Here is a 19,791-nt window from a genome sequence, read left to right on the forward strand (position 1 = left end):
AGAGACAGGGCCAGGATCAGAGACAGGGCCAGGATCAGAGACAGAGACAGGATCAGAGACAGGGCCAGGATCAGAGACAGGGCCAGGATCAGAGACAGGATCAGAGACAGGATCAGAGACAGGATCAGAGACAGGATCAGAGACAGAGACAGGATCAGAGACAGAGACAGGATCAGAGACAGGATCAGAGACAGAGACAGGATCAGAGACAGGGCCAGGATCAGAGACAGAGACAGGATCAGAGACAGGGCCAGGATCAGAGACAGGATCAGAGACGGGATCAGAGACGGGATCAGAGACGGGATCAGAGACGGGATCAGAGACGGGATCAGAGACGGGATCAGAGACGGGATCAGAGACAGGATCAGAGACAGAGACAGGATCAGAGACAGAGACAGGATCAGAGACAGACAGGGACAGGTTCAGAGACAGACTCAAAGGCAGGGTCAGAGACAGGGACAGAGTCAGAGACAGGGGTCAGAGACAGGGGTCAGAGGCAGGGAGAGGGTCAGAGACAGGTTCAGAGGCAGGGAGATGGTCAGAGACAGGGGTCAGAGGCAGGGAGAGGGTCAGAGACAGGGGTCAGAGACAGGGGTCAGAGGCAGAGACAGGGTCAGAGACAGGGGTCAGAGGCAGGGAGAGGGTCAGAGACAGGGGTCAGAGGCAGAGACAGGGTCAGAGACAGGGGTCAGAGGCAGGGAGAGGGTCAGAGACAGGGGTCAGAGACAGGGGTCAGAGGCAGAGACAGGGGTCAGAGGCAGAGACAGGGTCAGAGACAGGGGTCAGAGACAGGGGTCAGAGACAGGGGTCAGAGGCAGGGAGAGGGTCAGAGACAGGGGTCAGAGACAGGGGTCAGAGACAGGGGTCAGAGACAGGGGTCAGAGACAGGGTCAGAGACAGGGGTCAGAGGCAGGGACAGGGTCAAAGGTCAGAGGCAGGGTCGGGGGGAGCGTACTGCCGAGGCCGGAGCAGCCGAGCTGTGATGAGTGTAGACCTGTCATGGGAGCATCATACGTGCTGAAGAGCGGAACCATGTTTTTGGAAGTGAAGAGGTTTTAATGATTGGCTGATTTGTGTCTCCAGGGATCTACAAGTGCACATTCACCCATAAGAAGCTGGGCATCCCTAAAGAGCACCTGGCTGCCAAGAGTCTGCCTCACCTGGTGTCCCTCAGTATAGACAACAACCTCAACCTCAGTCAGGTAACCTCACACACCTCACACACCTCACACACACCTCGCACACCTCACACACACCTCACACACCTCACACACCTCGCACACCTCACACACCTCACACACCTCACACACCTCACACACACACCATCACACACACCTCACACACCTCACACACCTCACACACCATCACACACACACACTTCACACACACCATCACACACTGTAGTTTAACTGGTTCATGGTGGTCTCTCTCTCTGTAGTTTAACTCGTTCATGGTGGTCTCTCTGTCTGTAGTTTAACTGGTTCATGGTGGTCTCTCCCTCTGTAGTTTAACTGGTTCATGATGGTCTCTCTCTCTGTAGTTTAACTTGTTCATGGTGGTCTCTGTCTGTAGTTTAACTCGTTCATGGTGGTCTCTCTGTCTGTAGTTTAACTCGTTCATGGTGGTCTCTCTGTCTGTAGTTTAACTCGTTCATGGTGGTCTCTCTCTGTAGTTTAACTCATTCATGTTGGTCTCTCTGTCTGTAGTTTAACTGGTTCATGGTGGTCTCTCTCTCTGTAGTTTAACTCGTTCATGGTGGTCTCTCTGTCTGTAGTTTAACTGGTTCATGGTGGTCTCTCTGTCTGTAGTTTAACTGGTTCATGGTGGTCTCTCTCTCTCTGTAGTTTAACTGGTTCATGGTGGTCTCTCTGTCTGTAGTTTAACTGGTTCATGGTGGTCTCTCTGTCTGTAGTTTAACTGGTTCATGATGGTCTCTCTGTCTGTAGTTTAACTCGTTCATGATGGTCTCTCTCTCTCTGTAGTTTAACTGGTTCATGATGGTCTCTCTCTCTGTAGTTTAACTGGTTCATGGTGGTCTCTCTCTGTAGTTTAACTGGTTCATGATGGTCTCTCTCTCTGTAGTTTAACTGGTTCATGGTGGTCTCTCTCTGTAGTTTAACTGGTTCATGGTGGTCTCTCTGTCTGTAGTTTAACTCGTTCATGATGGTCTCTCTCTGTGGTTTAACTCGTTCATGATGGTCTCTCTGTCTGTAGTTTAACTCGTTCATGGTGGTCTCTCTGTCTGTAGTTTAACTAGTTCATGGTGGTCTCTCTGTCTGTAGTTTAACTCGTTCATGGTGGTCTCTCTCTGTGGTTTAACTCATTCATGTTGGTCTCTCTGTCTGTAGTTTAACTGGTTCATGGTGGTCTCTCTCTCTGTAGTTTAACTCGTTCATGGTGGTCTCTCTGTCTGTAGTTTAACTGGTTCATGGTGGTCTCTCTGTCTGTAGTTTAACTGGTTCATGATGGTCTCTCTCTCTGTAGTTTAACTGGTTCATGGTGGTCTCTCTGTCTGTAGTTTAACTGGTTCATGGTGGTCTCTCTGTCTGTAGTTTAACTCGTTCATGATGGTCTCTCTGTCTGTAGTTTAACTCGTTCATGATGGTCTCTCTCTCTGTAGTTTAACTGGTTCATGGTGGTCTCTCTCTCTGTAGTTTAACTGGTTCATGGTGGTCTCTCTCTCTGTAGTTTAACTGGTTCATGGTGGTCTCTCTGTCTGTAGTTTAACTCGTTCATGGTGGTTTCTCTGTCTGTAGTTTAACTGGTTCATGATGGTCTCTCTGTCTGTAGTTTAACTCGTTCATGGTGGTTTCTCTGTCTGTAGTTTAACTGGTTCATGGTGGTCTCTCTGTCTGTAGTTTAACTCGTTCATGATGGTCTCTCTCTCTGTGGTTTAACTCGTTCATGATGGTCTCTCTCTCTGTAGTTTAACTGGTTCATGATGGTCTCTCTGTCTGTAGTTTAACTGGTTCATGATGGTCTCTCTCTGTGGTTTAACTCGTTCATGGTGGTCTCTCTCTCTGTAGTTTAACTCGTTCATGGTGGTCTCTCTCTCTGTGGTTTAACTCATTCATGTTGGTCTCTCTGTCTGTGGTTTAACTGGTTCATGATGGTCTCTCTCTCTGTAGTTTAACTGGTTCATGGTGGTCTCTCTCTCTGTAGTTTAACTGGTTCATGGTGGTCTCTCTGTCTGTAGTTTAACTGGTTCATGGTGGTCTCTCTCTCTGTAGTTTAACTCGTTCATGATGGTCTCTCTGTCTGTAGTTTAACTGGTTCATGATGGTCTCTCTGTCTGTAGTTTAACTGGTTCATGATGGTCTCTCTGTCTGTAGTTTAACTGGTTCATGATGGTCTCTCTGTCTGTAGTTTAACTGGTTCATGGTGGTCTCTCTGTCTGTAGTTTAACTGGTTCATGGTGGTCTCTCTCTGTCTGTAGTTTAACTGGTTCATGGTGGTCTCTCTCTCTGTAGTTTAACTCATTCATGTTGGTCTCTCTCTCTGTGGTTTAACTGGTTCATGATGGTCTCTCTCTCTGTAGTTTAACTGGTTCATGATGGTCTCTCTCTCTGTAGTTTAACTCGTTCATGGTGGTCTCTCTGTCTGTAGTTTAACTGGTTCATGGTGGTCTGTCTGTCTGTAGTTTAACTGGTTCATGGTGGTCTCTCTCTGTCTGTAGTTTAACTGGTTCATGGTGGTCTCTCTCTCTGTAGTTTAACTGGTTCATGGTGGTCTCTCTCTGTCTGTAGTTTAACTGGTTCATGATGGTCTCTCTCTCTGTAGTTTAACTCGTTCATGGTGGTCTCTCTGTCTGTAGTTTAACTGGTTCATGATGGTCTCTCTCTCTGTAGTTTAACTGGTTCATGATGGTCTCTCTCTCTGTAGTTTAACTCGTTCATGGTGGTCTCTCTGTCTGTAGTTTAACTCGTTCATGGTGGTGATCAGAGACATGCTGAGCAGGATGGAGGCGGATCACAAGACCAAGCTGGAGCAGCTTCACGCCATGCAGGAGCAGCAGAGGTACGCACGCACACACACACACGCACACACACACACATGCACACACACGCGCACACACACACGCACACACACACACGTGCGCGCACACACACACACGCACACACACATGCACACACACACACGCACACACACACACGCACACACACAAATGCACACACACAATGAAAACAAACAAACGGCCAACGAAAACAAACATGAAACTAATGAGGGTCACTGCACACTCGTAGCTCTGATACTAAACATGTAATGAGACATAGAAACAGGGTTTCAGTAGGAAACACGGGCGCTGGTGTCTTATTAAACATGCTGCGTCAGACTGAGCGCCTCCCTTTCCTGCGCCTCCGTTTCATGTTTGTTTTCGTCGGCCGGCACCTCATCACTCCGTACGTTTCACTGATTCTGACTCTGCACCCTCAGGAGCCTGAACATCAACCAGGGGAACCAATCAAACATCTCCAACCAGGGGAACCAATCAGACGAGAGCAAGAGCACCCCGAGCCCTGCCAACCAGGTGAGAGGTTGTTCCCATAATGACGAGGGGAGCAAGTATTGACCCTTGAATGTCTGTATGTGTGTTATTACTAATGTCTGTATGTGTGTTATTACTAATGTCTGTATGTGTGTTATTACTAATGTCTGTATGTGTGTGTGCTATTATTAGTGTAATATGTACAGTGTTGACGCTGTGCTGTCTGTCTACAGATCGATGACATCTTTGGCAGCGGGGCAGGGGTGAACGGTAAAGAGAATGGAGCAGCACCCCCCGCACAGCCCAACAGAGTAGGTCAACCCTGTTAACCTAACCCTAACAGAGTAGGTCAACCCTGTTAACCTAACCCTAACAGAGTAGGTCAACCCTGTTAACCGAACCCTAACAGAGTAGGTCAACCCTGTTAACCTAACCCTAACAGAGTAGGTCAACACTGTTACCCTAACAGAGTAGGTCAACCCTGTTACCCTAACAGAGTAGGTCAACCCTGTTAACCTAACCCTAACAGAGTAGGTCAACCCTGTTACCCTAACAGAGTAGGTCAACCCTGTTACCCTAACAGAGTACCCTGTTATCCTAACCCTAACAGAGTAGGTCAACCCTAACAGAGTAGGTCAACCCTGTTACCCTTACCCACAGAGTAGGTCAACACTACAGACTCGTCTCTAACCCTAACTTTATCTCTCCCTCTCCCTCTCTCTCTCTCGCTAGATGTCCCTAACCCTGGAGGAGAAGCAGAGACTGGCCAAGGAGCAGGAGCAGGCAGCCAAGCTAAGGAGCCAGCAACCCCTAGCCCCTCAGAGCATCAAACCAGCCACGCCAACCGCACAGGTGACACGCACACACACACACCACACACACACACACACACACACACACACACACAGGCAAACTCTCTCTCTCTCACACACCTCCAGTTTGTTAATGGATCCTTGTGTTTGCCAGGCCAAGGACCTGACTAGCAGCCTGCTGACCAGCATGTCGTCCCTGGGCAGCCTGTCCCTGACCACCGGCACTCGGCCGCCCCCCGTCCAGGGCAGCACCATGGCCGCCTTCCCCTCCCCCGCCCCCATGGGAGGCACCATCGGCAACGGCTTCAACCAAGCCATGGGCTTCCAGGCGGGGGCCCTGGGGATGGGGATGAGGCCCCCCGGAGCCAGCCTCTACGGGGGCATGGCCACCACCACCAGCACCCCGAACTTTGGCTCCCTGACCCAGAGCCAGGGCCCCCCGTGCCAGACGCAGGCCGGCCGGACCCCCGACATGTCCGCCCTGGACTCCCTCTTCACCCCCAACAAACCCAAAGTCAGCCTGAACCAAATGGCGCCTAAGCCCACAGCTGGGACCACCACCCCCTGGTTGAATCAGTATGGTACGGCCCAGCCTGCTCAGACTGCCCCGCTCCAGGGCGCGCCATTAGGCATGGGAGGGGTGCCCAGCAACTTCGGCATGCAGGCCAACCCTTTTTTCAGCCCGCAGAACTTCTCCCAGCCCGCGGCCGCCCCAGCGGCGAGCCAGGGCCTCCTGAAACACAGCGCCTCCGTCAACAACGATCTCAAAGACTTATTTGGCTAGAAGAAGAAGAAGAATCGTTAAATTGGATCCAAACTGCATTTTAAGACCACGGGTACACCAACGACGAAGGAGGCACTCTCCGATCCAATGTGAAGACGAGGCGGCGGGCGACGTCTGTGACCTCGCTGGCTGTGTCATTAACCCCTGACTGGTTTTGCGTTGCAGTTTCATTCCACAGCTTTCCAAGGCACTGACTGCACATGCGGGCACTTCGCCCTCGCCCAGACTCTGACTTTCTGACCTGAGAGAGACACTCTGTTGTTGTGTACACTTCATAATGCTGGGGGTTCATACTGGTTCATACTGGTTCTCACTGGTTCTCACTGGAGACGCCGAGGCCGCAGGCTGCTAGCTGCGCTGGGGATGTTCCTGCCGAGTTCAGTTCATTCAGGAAGTCAGTAGTGACTGAATTTAGAACTTTCAAATTCAAAAACTATTGAATGGAAATTTCACTTCAATTCCTCGATTAACTGAACTCAAATAGAGTCAGCCCCAGCGTTGATAAACGTTCCACTCTCAATGGTGGTAGGGAGAAATGTTCTTCTTCTGGTGTTTGTAATGTGTGGGTCTGAGAGAAGCTGGGTAAAAGAGCGCAGTGTTCAGATGAGGCTGGGTCTGGCTCCTACCAGGAGCCCCTGTCTGGGTCTGGGTCTGGCTCCTACCAGGAGCCCCTGTCTGGGTCTGGCTCCTACCAGGAGCCCCTGTCTGGGTCTGGCTCCTACCAGGAGCCCCTGTCTGGGTCTGGCTCCTACCAGGAGCCCCTGTCTGGGTCTGGGTCTGGCTCCTACCAGGAGCCCCTGTCTGGGTCTGGGTCTGGCTCCTACCAGGAGCCCCTGTCTGGGTCTGGCTCCTACCAGGAGCCCCTGTCTGGGTCTGGCTCCTACCAGGAGCCCCTGTCTGGGTCTGGCTCCTACCAGGAGCCCCTGTCTGGGTCTGGCTCCTACCAGGAGCCCCTGTCTGGGTCTGGGTCTGGCTCCTACCAGGAGCCCCTGTCTGGGTCTGGCTCCTACCAGGAGCCCCTGTCTGGGTCTGGCTCCTACCAGGAGCCCCTGTCTGGGTCTGGCTCCTACCAGGAGCCCCTGTCTGGAGGCTGTCTGCTCTTAGTACCTCTCAGTCTGTTGTCCGAGCGACCTGATGCTTTTCGAAGGGAGGGTTTAATAGAACACGTGTCTGGCTTGTCATTATTAACTGCGTGCTTTGTTCACATGTTAATTGTGTGTGTGTGTGCGTGCCTGCCTGTTGAAGGAAGAGTGAATTAATTAATGTTCATTTAAAATGATTTGGGATTGTGAAGCGCGAGATGGTGTCCACACCTCAGGCGGTGGGCGCATGTTCTCAGTCACAGCAGCCTGTCCACCTCGCTGTGTGAGCCTCCTCTAACTGCCCCTGCATGAAGAGGTGGACTTTTAGCTCCGGTGAATCCAACCCAGTGATTCTACTCATACACACGTCTAATAACTCAACGACCAACCTTGATTTTTATTCCGCACATCAAACCTGATTTGCTCTGTTGAAACAAGCGATGCATTTTAAGGTGTTAATGATCGTCCGACATATTCTATGACATGAAGATATGTGTTTTTATTTATATTATCTAGCACTTTTGTTATTTGCTGAAAGCAGACATGTGGTTTTGGTAATATAAATACTGTAGCTATTTAAAAATGGAGGGCCTTCAGCACTGAATGAATACTGGAAAAGTCCACTCTTCTGCCTGTCTCCGGAGTCATGTCTGATCTAACGGGACTGGATAGGTCTTCCTGTCTCCGGGGTCATGTCTGATCTAACGGGACTGGATAGGTCTTCCTGTCTCCGGGGTCATGTCTGATCTAACGGGACTGGATAGGTCTTCCTGTCTCCGGGGTCATGTCTGATCTAACGGGACTGGATAGGTCTTCCTGTCTCCGGGGTCATGTCTGATCTAACGGGACTGGATAGGTGTTGTCCTCTGCTCCTCCACACAGCTTTCACCCGTCAGCTCCGGTCAGATCAGACCAGGAAGGGAGGGTGTGTTTAAAGGGGACCAGGGGTCTTTGTGCTCTGGTCATTCTGAACGACGGGGCCTTAGAGGAGTGCTGTGCAATAATCAATGGTGGGGGTGGGGTCAGGTGATTTGGGGTGTGGTTAGGTGATTTGAGGTGGGGTCAGGTGATTTGGGGTGTGTCCTAGTAGTCTAAAGAGGATTGCTCTGAATTGCCAGGTGTGCTGGTGAGAATTCTGCTGAAGATGTTTTGTCTGTGGTGGATTTGTATCATTCGTGTTTCAGCTGTTTTGGCTTCATTCACCTTTTACATGCACCAGTTCCTCCTCACTGAATGCTGTTTGCAGTCAAGTAACCTTTATTCATAAACAACATGCTTATAAATATCAAGAACCTGCTTATAAATATCAACAACGTGCTTATGAATGTCAACAACATGCTAATGAGTATCAACGTCTTTTATTAGATGTTTGTTTTTCTAACTGCACATAACACTGCTCCTGGCCTGCGTGCGATGTCACCAACACTGCATGGTGATGTCATCAGCTTCATCAGATTGTGGATTCTAAACCTCTCCCTGCTGGACACAAGAAACTCAAGAGGTGTTTCTACCTGGATGAAACCTGTCTGTCAGCCATCTTGTGCGCGGAGGCTGTGGTGTTGCCGTGACTGGTGAGATGTCCGGTCCTGGCAGCGTGGTCGGTCCAGGACTAAACTAGGTCCTGGCAGCGTGGTCGGTCCAGGACTAAACTAGAGCCTATTCTTGTACCAGAGTTGTGATTCTTTGTATACGGCTGTTCTACGTGTTCTGGGTCTCCTCTACTTTGTATCGTGTTCAGGTGGTGTTTTCTGAGCTGGTCCAATGACAGTTGTAAATATATGAAAATACACAATCTAATATTCTACTTGATGTTTGTGGGTTGTTGTATGCTGGGAAGGGAACCTAATGTTCTAGGAGAACCTAATGTTCTAGTTCGTTGTTCTCCATGTTACCTCACTCTGAAAAAAAGTCATGGCTCTTCTGTAATCTCAAGGCAGGTAGGACGACTGTTGGTTCACGGTGTAAAATAACCTTTATTCAGAGAACAGAATGAAGCAGGCTCATATAAATCACCTGGAAGAAAAGTACAGTGGAAAAACAGCAGTACAATGTCAGGGCTTAAAGTTCTCCGGCACGGTGCCGGAATTCCGGCGCAGGATTTTTTTTATCGTCGTTTTAAAGCAAAGCGAAGGGATAGTTCCAACTACCAATGGTATAATCGCATTACTCAAGGTAACGAAGGAGTTCTAGCCAATCAGGCTGAGTAGGGCGGGCCTTAAACATGTTTTCGTAGTCTCATTCAGTCAGGTTAGACAACGCGTGACACTCGAGGAAGCTCCGAGTTGACATTAGCAAATATTCTCTACATAAAATCTCTGACGTTGGCTAGCAGCTAGCTCAGGAGGAGGATGGATGCCAGGGCCCTGTACTATGAAACAGGATTACGGGGTTAGTGCGATAACTTCAGGTTCAAGGCTGGTTTATTCGTAACACGAAGGTGGTTCACTTTTCACCGTGCTATATCGACACGGTAATTTATGCTGCACCGGGGCAGGTTAAGTTCCAGATTAAGGATCAAAACGTATGAAGCACTGCCCGCTGACCGATCAATTCACTTGGAAAAAGGCATATGGACGTTAAGATTCTATATCGAACTTCAGTGTGCGAATTAAAAAATAATCTGCAGGGCACGAACAGTGAGAGCTTCTTAAGAACACTTTTTACAACCAACAAACCCGTTTTGGCTTTCCCCGATATCATATGAAAAATTGCAGAATGACAGCTGCTTGAGCCTTTACGACTTGTGCATTTACAGTCGTAGACAATGCGCTGTCTTGCATTTAGCCTACCTGCAGTTTCGTGTAGGCTGTGGGTGATGCGGAGAACCAAGTAAAAACACTCATTTAAAAAAAAATCTTTAATTATGATTTATTAGACTAGCCTCCTGTTCCTAGGAACAAAGAGAAGTAGACTACATTTTAATTGAATTGTGATGGCACCAATGCCACTTTTTCCATCTTAATAGCATCTTTTAGTTCCTCTTGTATAGAGATATCACATTGTCTAGGTTACTCCAACCTGAAACTTAAAAACTATAGCCTACATTTGCTTAAGCGTCCACTGCCAGTCTAGGGGTGGCAGCTGAAATAATAAGATATATTGATATAGGCTACAATTGCTTTACACCGCCCCGACCCCCGCTCTCTAAAAAAAAAAATCAGGCACATGATTTTTTCCTGCTTTAAAGGACAATGCTCGTTTTTGACAACCTGGACCTTATTTACGACATATTATAAGACGTTTGACTCACCGAGATCACTTTGGTGTAGTTCGGAGGCATGTAGAAGAAATTTAAAATCCAGCACGAGCCAGTATATCCATGTAATGGCGGTGGTCGGGGCAACGAGAATGCAGCTTCTAAAAATCTATTTTCTGCCGCGAAACGGTTGTTTTCATCAATCTGTCTTGATGAATCGCTAGTTGTGCTTACATAGAGCATAACTGTTGTGGTTTTCACATGCCATGATCTTTAGAAACGTCTTTCGAAACGAAATAACTTCCTCACTTGCTCCAGCACTAATGCGCACAGCGCGCAATCGTTGCTCCAGCACGCTGTGCGCATGCGTGCTGGAGCAAGTGAGGAAGCTTTTTCGTGTCTAACGACGTTTCTAAAGATCATATTACAGAGGCATGTGAAATACCACAACAGGCCTATGCTCTCTATGTAAGCACAACTAGCGATTCATCAAGACAGATTGATGAAAACAACCGTTTCGCGGCAGAAAATAGATTTTTAGAAGCTGCATTCTCGTTGCCCCGACCACCGCCATTACATGGATATACTGGCTCGCGCTGGATTTTACATTTCTTCTACCGGCCTCCGAACTACACTAAAGTGATCTCGGTGAGTCAAACGTCTTATAATATGTCGTAAATAAGGTCCAGGTTGTCAAAAACAAGCATTGTCCTTTAAGCCCTGACAATGACAACAGGATTGAAAATGCTTTAAAGGTCTTTGATACATTATGATACATTATTCACAAAGATAGATACTGTCAAGCCACGATAAAACTTGTAAACGTTTTGATGTCTCATTTTCATACTGTATACATATGGTTGAGGCACATCTTTACTCGTAAAAAATGTCCACTCATTCAGTCATGTCACCTATCCAGTGACATCAGAAGAAGGCCCATGGCTCGTCAGGTGTCCCATCACAGAACCATCTCAACTCTAAGGTAACTGCTGATACGTCAGGCAAGTCAGGAGTTGATTGTTTTTTCTGATGACGGGAGGCAGTCATTGGTCAAGACCTTGGGCGGGCGGCAGTATCGCAGGCAGTCATTGGTCGAGGCGTCGGACTGCTCTCGTGGTGAGCGTGGACAGGTTTGTCTGTGTCATGGCTGTGAGGGAGGAGAGATCAGAACCACTACTGTCAACCTCCAGTCTTTGAGAGTATACACGTATGGAACCTCAGAACACACATGGAACCTCAGAACAAGTATGGAACCTCAGAACACGCATGGAACCTCAGAACACGTATGGAACCTCGGAACACGTATGGAACCTCAGAACACGTATGGAACCTCAGAACACGCATGGAACCTCAGAACACGCATGGAACCTCAGAACACGCATGGAACCTCAGAACACATATTGGACCTCAGAACACATATGGAACCTCAGAACACGTATGGAACATCAGTTCTGTCTTCTGTCACATGAGTGTCTTGGCCAAGCTCACCTGAGAAGTCCAGCTGATAGCTGAAGGTCCTGGTGGTGAAGGCCATGGCCCCGTGTGGATTGAGCTGGTACTGCACCTCCACGGCCTGACTGGATACACTGCAGCCTCTCTACAGGAGACAGACAGGCTGAGAAGCCGTGTTCACACAACACAACCAATGTGGTCTTTGGTGCTCTGTTCGATTTACTGCACTTTTTGTAAAAAAAAAAAAATCCAATATATGCAATAACTAGGTCCAGGGGAGTCATAACTATCTGTACAGAAAATATAGCCAACGGTGTCGTGCCTGTGGAGCAAATGCAGAATTTCTTATTCTTAATTATTTTTTATTATGAGTGAAGGCGGCCCGGCGCTGAGCCCCACCCCCTGAACGGCACCGTATGGAGTGAAAACGCCCACTTGTTTATATCTGATACGCTGCACCACTGCCCCATCTAGTGGCTGAATAAAATCGAACTGAACACCTTTAAGCAGTTTTAGAATTAAATCTGATGGTTTATTAGCTGCCTACTTCGAACATGGAAAGTTCAAAAAATGTCGTTTTCAAGATTCAACATGTCAAATCTTCCTCCAGGGATGAGAGGGATGGTGTAAACTAGCCCCTCGGCAGGGCTGTCGTTCCCGAGCCCAGCTTGACTCCGCTGTGAGGTCGTTGAACCAGCTTGACTCCCCTGTGAGGTCGTGTTGAACCAGCTCACCTCCTGTGAGGTCATGTTGAACCAGCTCACCTCCTGTGAGGTCATGTTGAACCAGCTCACCTCCTGTGAGGTCATGTTGAACCAGCTCACCTCCTGTGAGGTCATGTTGAACCAGCTCACCTCCTGTGAGGTCATGTTGAACCAGCTCACCTCCTGTGAGGTCATGTTGAACCAGCTCACCTCCTGTGAGGTCATGTTGAACCATCTCACCTCCTGTGAGGTCATGTTGAACCAGCTCACCTCCTGTGAGGTCATGTTGAACCAGCTCACCTCCTGTGAGGTCATGTTGAACCAGCTCACCTCCTGTGAGGTCATGTTGAACCATCTCACCTCCTGTGAGGTCATGTTGAACCAGCTCACCTCCTGTGAGGTCATGTTGAACCAGCTCACCTCCTGTGAGGTCATGTTGAACCAGCTCACCTTGGTGTAATCGCTCCACGTCCCGTTCACATCGTTAAACTGCCATCGTGGCTGAGATCTGGAACCCACAACCACACGTCTCCTGTTATTACATGGATATTTACACCTTTTTCAAAACGCTATTTTATGCTGTTAGTCTTAAGTGAGCTATAAAAGACCAGGCGATATGTGATTTGATGTCCAGACCTGCTGCTCTGCTGGCCTCCCTGAGACCTCCTGACGGCCCTCCGGGTCCCGATGGCCTCGTTGGTCTGGGCCATCACTACAGAACAGCTCAGAGAACAGAATAGAACGTGTATTTGCCATGTGTAACATGTACAGGTACATTTGAATCCCTGTCCTTACAGTACTAATCAGTTCCTCATTCCAGTCCAGGTACTCAGATACACATTGAAAGGTCCCCAAACTGGCAATTTACTATCATATCTGTCCTCTATCAGACTATCAGCATCATCCTCATCTACTTATCTCATCCAGTCATGGATGGCTTAGTGTGTCCATGATAGAGGCAGTGCAATTCAATAACATTCAAGTATACAGTTGTGCAGAGTCAGTTGTTGTTCGGTTGTTCCAGTGTTGTCGGGTGTTGGATGGTTGATGTGATGCCTGTGATGAACCACTAACCACTTGAATGTCTCACTTGCTGTGTGTGTGTGTGTGTGTGTGTGTGTGTGTGTGTGTGTGTGTGTGTGTGTGTGTGTGTGTGTGTGTGTGTGTGTGTGTGTGTGTGTGTACCTGAGAAGTCCAGAGTGTAGTTGAATCTCCCGGCTTTAAAGTGCAGCTTTCCCTGCGGGTTCTGTTGGTAACGACTCTCAATCACAGCACTGTCCAGAGAGCATCGCTACACACACACACACACACACACACACACACACACACACACACATTACAGTTATAGAGATGACAGACGCCTACTGTACTACTAGAGAGAAACCTCTGCTCATATCATGCTCCAGTCCACCCCTCTCTCTCTCTCCACGCACGAGTCGTCTTCTCCTTCCTTTCTCTCTCTTTTCTCTCTCCTGTTTGACCGGCTCACATCATGGAGGGGTTGTAGGATCCAGATGATCAGAGAGGATAGACGGACTCACATGAGCCTCGTATTCTGTCCAGATTCCCTCTTCGCCCATGAACTCCCAGGTGCAGCCAGCAGAGGGCGCTAGTGAGGTGGTGCTGGTTGGGCTGGATGAAGATGTGCTGCACAGAAACAAGACAAACGACTTTAGTCAGTTGACTTGGTGAAGAGGCCACTTTGTTGAAACAGCTCTCCTATCACAGAAATCAATCAGGATCAATGAAGCTGTGATGTCAGCCCGGTCCCAACTACACCTACCCCAGGGGGGATAAATAAAGTGCCTGTCTGCCTGCCTGCCTGTCTGTCTATCTAATCTATGAAAGTCTATTTTATCTAATCTATGAAAATCTATTTTATCTAATCTATGAAAATCTATCTATCTAATCTATGAAAATCTGTTTTATCTAATCTATGAAAAGAGGCAAGGCTCTGAAAAGGAGCCCAGCTCCATCCAGGAGTGTTAATACCTTGGGTCAGCAGAGACCAGGGAGTGGAACCTGGGACGCCTGCGGACCTTCCTCTGCACCAGCGTGGCCAGGTTGGTCTGTGTCATGGCTGTGGAGGACAAACAAACCCATCAGAACTGTGCATCTGAGCAGGCTAGAGGCTGGGGGAGAACACGGTTCTACTGATCCAGAAAGCAGGCGGATGGGGGGAACACGGTTCTACTGATCCAGAAAGCAGGCGGATGGGGGTAACACGGTTCTACTGATCCAGAAAGCACTCGGATGGGGGGAACACGGTTCTACTGATCCAGAAAGCATGCGGATGGGGGGAACACGGTTCTATTAATGCAGAAAGCACACGGATGGGGGGAACACGGTTCTATTGATCCAGAAAGCACACGGATGGACGTCGGTCACGGTCAGCTGACCCCCCCCCACACACCTGAGAAGTCCAGGGAGTATGCTCCCCCCCCCCCCCCCACACTCACACACACCTGAGAAGTCCAGGGAGTATGCTCCCCCCCCCCCCCCCCCCAACACTCACACACACCTGAGAAGTCCAGGGAGTATGCTCCCCCCCCTCCCACACACACACACCTGAGAAGTCCAGGGAGTATGCTACCCCCCCCCCCCCCCCACACACACACCTGAGAAGTCCAGGGAGTATGCTACCCCCCCCCCCCCCACACACACACACACACTCACACACACCTGAGAAGTCCAGGGAGTATGCTACCCCCCCCCCCCCCCCCACACACACACCTGAGAAGTCCAGGGAGTATGCTACCCCCCCCCCCCCCACACACACACACCTGAGAAGTCCAGGGAGTATGCTACCCCCCCCACCCCACACACACACCTGAGAAGTTCAGGGAGTATGCTACCCCCCACACACACACACACACACCTGAGAAGTCCAGGGAGTATGCTACCCCCCCCCCCCCCCACACTCACACACACCTGAGAAGTCCAGGGAGTATGCTACCCCCCCCCCCCCCCCACACACACACCTGAGAAGTCCAGGGAGTATGCTCCCCCCCCCCCCCCCCCCACACTCACACACACCTGAGAAGTCCAGGGAGTATGCTCCCCCCCCACACACTCACACACACCTGAGAAGTCCAGGGAGTATGCTCCCCCCCCCTCCCACACACACACACCTGAGAAGTCCAGGGAGTATGCTCCCCCCCCCCCCACACACACACACACACCTGAGAAGTCCAGGGAGTATGCTCCCCCCCACACACACACACACTCACACACACCTGAGAAGTCCAGGGAGTATGCTCCCCCCCCCACACACACACACACCTGAGAAGTTCAGGGAGTATGCTACCCCCCACACACACACACACACACACACACCTGAGAAGTCCAGAGAGTATGCCGACCTGCCCACAGTGAAGCGGAAGATTCCCTGAGGGTTCTGCTTGTACTTCTGCTCCACAACCTTACTGCACACCGAGGAGGTGCTGTTACTGGAGGCCTGAGAGAGAGAGGAGAGAGGAGGTGCTGTTACTGGAGGCCTGAGAGAGGAGAGAGGAGGTGCTGTTACTGGAGGCCTGAGAGAGAAGAGAGGAGGTGCTGTTACTGGAGGCCTGAGAGAGAGAGGAGAGAGGAGGTGCTGTTACTGGAGGCCTGGGAGAGAGAGGAGAGAGGAGGTGCTGTTACTGGAGGCCTGAGAGAGGAGAGAGGAGGTGCTGTTACTGGAGGCCTGAGAGAGGAGAGAGGAGGTGCTGTTACTGGAGGCCTGAGAGAGGAGAGGAGGTGCTGTTACTGGAGGCCTGAGAGGAGAGAGGAGGTGCTGTTACTGGAGGCCTGAGAGAGGAGAGGAGGTGCTGTTACTGGAGGCCTGAGAGAGAGGAGAGAGGAGGTGCTGTTACTGGAGGCCTGAGAGAGAGAGAGAGGAGGTGCTGTTACTGGAGGCCTGAGAGAGAGAGGAGAGAGAAAGAGAGAGAGAGAGAGAGAGAGAGGATATTCTGTTACTGGAGGCCTGGGGGGAGAGAGAGGGAGGCCTGGGGGGAGAGAGAGAGAGAGAGAGAGAGAGAGAGAGAGAGATGGTCAAAGAGGGAGATACAAATAAAGAAAGGACAAAACACAAAGTGGTCACAGCCACTGCATTCCTACTGATGAGAAGAGATTTACACCCTTCACCCTCACTCACCTGAGAGCCATATTCCCCTCACTCACCTGAGAGCCATATTCCCCTCACTCACCTGAGAGCCATATTCCCCTCACTCACCTGAGAGCCATATTCCCCTCACTCACCTGAGAGCCATATTCCCCTCACTCACCTGAGAGCCATATTCCCCTCACTCACCTGAGAGCCATATTCCCCTCACTCACCTGAGAGCCATATTCACGCCACAGACGGTTGTCTCTGTAATACCAGCCCACGTCCTCCGCCAGGCCCTGAGACAGGAAGGACCGCCTCCTGATTCCTGAGGCCGAGTCCTGCGTCGCCACACAGTCAAAGTCTATGTAGACCTGTCTGAAATACAGAGAAACACAGTGGAAGACTATGTAGACCTGTCTGAAACACAGTGGAAGTCTATGTAGACCTGTCTGAAACACAGTGGAAGTCTATGTAGACCAGTCTGAAATACACAGGCAAACATACGCAGCCTAAATACAGTGTAGCAGGCTGTACACAAGAGGTGAAATACACCTCACCCCCTTGAAGATGAGGGGATGAGGAGGGGAGAGGAGGAGCGTGTGGCCACACTGACCCAGTGGTGGTGGTGTTGATGGTCATCCCCTCGGCGCCAGGCTGGCAGTAGTGTGCTTCCATCACGTGGTCGTTGTCGATGCGCAGCCACTCCTGTCCGTCGCTCAGCTGCCATTCATAGCTGCTTCCCCTGGCTGTCAGAGAGAATCACCTTTCACCTCAGAGCGCGGCGCAGGCTGCAATCATTTACCTGGGTCCACAGGGCTGATGCTATCTCTGGACCAGGATGGACCGTACGTACCTGTGGAGGCGTGGGGGGGTGTGGCCTGCTCTTCCTCTTCCTCACCTTCATCCTTCAACATAGTTCAACACTTCTTCAAATGACATACTTTTAATGTGACCTGACCAAATATTATTTGATCGTTTGTTTATGCTACATTTAGCCTAGTTGGGCTATAAGGTTGTGGCCAAATTGGAATTAATCACTTTTAATTTACTATTATGATGTTACTTTAACTATTATTATTATTATGATGATTATTATTATTATGAGTAGTAGTAGTAATAGTAGTAGCCTAGTAGCAGCAGCAGTAGTAGTAACAGTAGTAATAGTAGCAGCAGTAGTAGTAACAGTAGTAATAGTAGCAGCAGCAGTAGTAACAGTAGTAATAGTAGCAGCAGTAGTAGTAACAGTAGTAATAGTAGCAGCAGTAGTAGTAACAGTAGTAATAGTAGCAGCAGTAGTAGTAACAGTAGTAATAGTAGCAGCAGCAGTAGTAGTAACAGTAGTAATAGTAGCAGCAGCAGTAGTAGTAACAGTAGTAATAGTACTAGTAGCCTACTATGGTTTGAATACTGAATGTATCGAGACAAACTACAGCAGACGACGCTGAGAGGCTGTTATTAAGGGATGAACAACGGGAGCAGGTATACTCACGTATAAGTTGTTGAACAGCGACGCAAACACTGTAAATTATGTGATAAGATGTGTAAACAACATTGTCGACACATTTTTCAACTTTCAGTGACAGTATAGGCTATGTAGCCCTTTTCAGTCCTGTAGTCGCATGCTCGCTCATGCCAGACTACAGTCCTTTCACCCTCCGTTCACTTCGCCGTCAAAATAAATCGGTGTCGGGCTATTTAGGAGAGGCGCTCATATTTACAAGTGCCAACTAGTCTGGCATGAGCGAGCATGACTCCAGGACTGAGAAGGGCTTAGGACTGAGAAGGGCTAAGGACTGAGAAGGGCTAAGGACTGAGAAGGGCTAAGGACTGAGAAGGGCTAAGGACTGAGAAGGGCTAAGGCTAATGCAGACAGGACTGAGAAGGGCTCAGGCTAATGCAGACAGGACTGAGAAGGGCTCAGGCTAATGCAGACAGGACTGAGAAGGGCTAAGGACTGAGAAGGGCTCAGGCTAATGCAGACAGGACTGAGAAGGGCTAAGGACTGAGAAGGGCTAAGGCTAATGCAGACAGGACTGAGAAGGGCTCAGGCTAATGCAGACAGGACTGAGAAGGGCTCAGGCTAATGCAGACAGGACTGAGAAGGGCTAAGGCTAATGACTCCAGGACTGAGAAGGGCTAAGGCTAATGACTCCAGGACTGAGAAGGGCTAAGGCTAATGACTCCAGGACTGAGAAGGGTTAAGGCTAATGCGGACAGCCAACAACTGCTCGGCCCGCGGCATCTAGCCTATGCAACGAGCCCCATCTAAGTCCCTATGCCCACTTCACTTTACGCTAATCCTTATCCGTATTTTGAATGTGATATTGTTGAAAAAATATAGAGCAAAACTATAGGAAAATGAATCGTCTTACTTTTAAATGGCACCACAAAGTCGCAATTTCACCCGGCGTAAAAGCAACAGCTTGAGCTCATCTCCTCCGACGCTTTCACTTTCCATTCTGGCTTCTATGCGCGTCACCGCCCACAAGATCCCCCAGAAACCCGGACTGGTCAGGAGCTCAACACGCAATGACCTCCATGTAAGTAATAAACAGTGACTCAATGTGTCTCAGAAACTATGTGAATAATAACTCAATGCAGCCCAAAATTTTTTTATTCATTCATTTTTCATTTTTTATATTATTAATAAGAACCACTAGAGGGCGTTTCGTCACTTTACATCTCCCCTTGCTTTTATGACGTCATAGTAGACGTTGCTGAGGCAGACACTTAAATAGTCAGTGATCCGATTCCACCTCATCAGAGTAGCTAGTGACTTCTGGATTTGACACACTAATTTAGAGAAAACAAGTAAGTCCATAATAGGGATAGACTTTAGAGTTGGAATTTTCTAAAATTATTCTGTATTGCTGTCTTTGACAAAAACACCTCCAATTGAAGACAGAATACAGAACATTTCTCTCAGAACTTGTTTAACCAGGTTAGACATTATTCAGGTTGAGACATCAGGTTGAGAGCGATACTGGTTGATTACAGGACTAACAGTGATGTGTCTGGGTAATATGAGTTCCTGGGTGAACCTCCTCTTCATTAGTGATTTAATAATAATAATAACAATAATGATAATAATTTTAGATTGTTTTGCTTGCTGTTTTGTAAAGTGTTATCTAGCTACAGTAGACCTACTGTGCTGTGTTGTAAAATCCTGTATATCCAAATATAGGCTG

At 49.1% G+C, this 19,791-nt stretch overlaps 2 protein-coding genes across 2 annotated transcripts in view; one reads left to right on the plus strand and one right to left on the minus strand.

The window, feature by feature from the left end:
• Positions 1 to 6,846, plus strand: part of scyl2 (SCY1 like pseudokinase 2) — a 29,445-nt gene extending 22,599 nt beyond the window's left edge. The window contains exons 13-18 of the mRNA XM_084447508.1: positions 1,084 to 1,202; positions 3,917 to 4,017; positions 4,435 to 4,528; positions 4,720 to 4,797; positions 5,219 to 5,338; positions 5,453 to 6,846. Coding sequence (XP_084303634.1) covers positions 1,084 to 1,202; positions 3,917 to 4,017; positions 4,435 to 4,528; positions 4,720 to 4,797; positions 5,219 to 5,338; positions 5,453 to 6,082 — 1,142 coding nt within the window. The 3' untranslated portion in view covers positions 6,083 to 6,846. The remainder of the gene's footprint in view (positions 1 to 1,083; positions 1,203 to 3,916; positions 4,018 to 4,434; positions 4,529 to 4,719; positions 4,798 to 5,218; positions 5,339 to 5,452) is intronic.
• Positions 6,847 to 10,124: 3,278 nt separating this feature from the next.
• LOC311317210 (uncharacterized protein) lies at positions 10,125 to 19,059 on the minus strand. Its single transcript, XM_084448254.1, has 13 exons — positions 18,976 to 19,059; positions 18,093 to 18,121; positions 17,457 to 17,508; positions 17,217 to 17,349; positions 16,834 to 16,978; positions 15,853 to 15,973; positions 14,509 to 14,596; positions 14,058 to 14,163; positions 13,702 to 13,807; positions 13,153 to 13,228; positions 12,967 to 13,024; positions 11,849 to 11,957; positions 10,125 to 11,507 (listed from the first exon to the last, which is right to left on the minus strand). Coding segments are annotated over exons 1-13 (1,086 nt in total). The 5' UTR covers positions 18,977 to 19,059; the 3' UTR covers positions 10,125 to 11,445.
• Between the last annotated feature and the right edge of the window lie 732 nt (positions 19,060 to 19,791).

Source organism: Borostomias antarcticus (genome assembly GCF_949987555.1).
Source record: "Borostomias antarcticus genome assembly, chromosome: 13".
NCBI classification, from domain to species: domain Eukaryota; kingdom Metazoa; phylum Chordata; class Actinopteri; order Stomiiformes; family Stomiidae; genus Borostomias; species Borostomias antarcticus.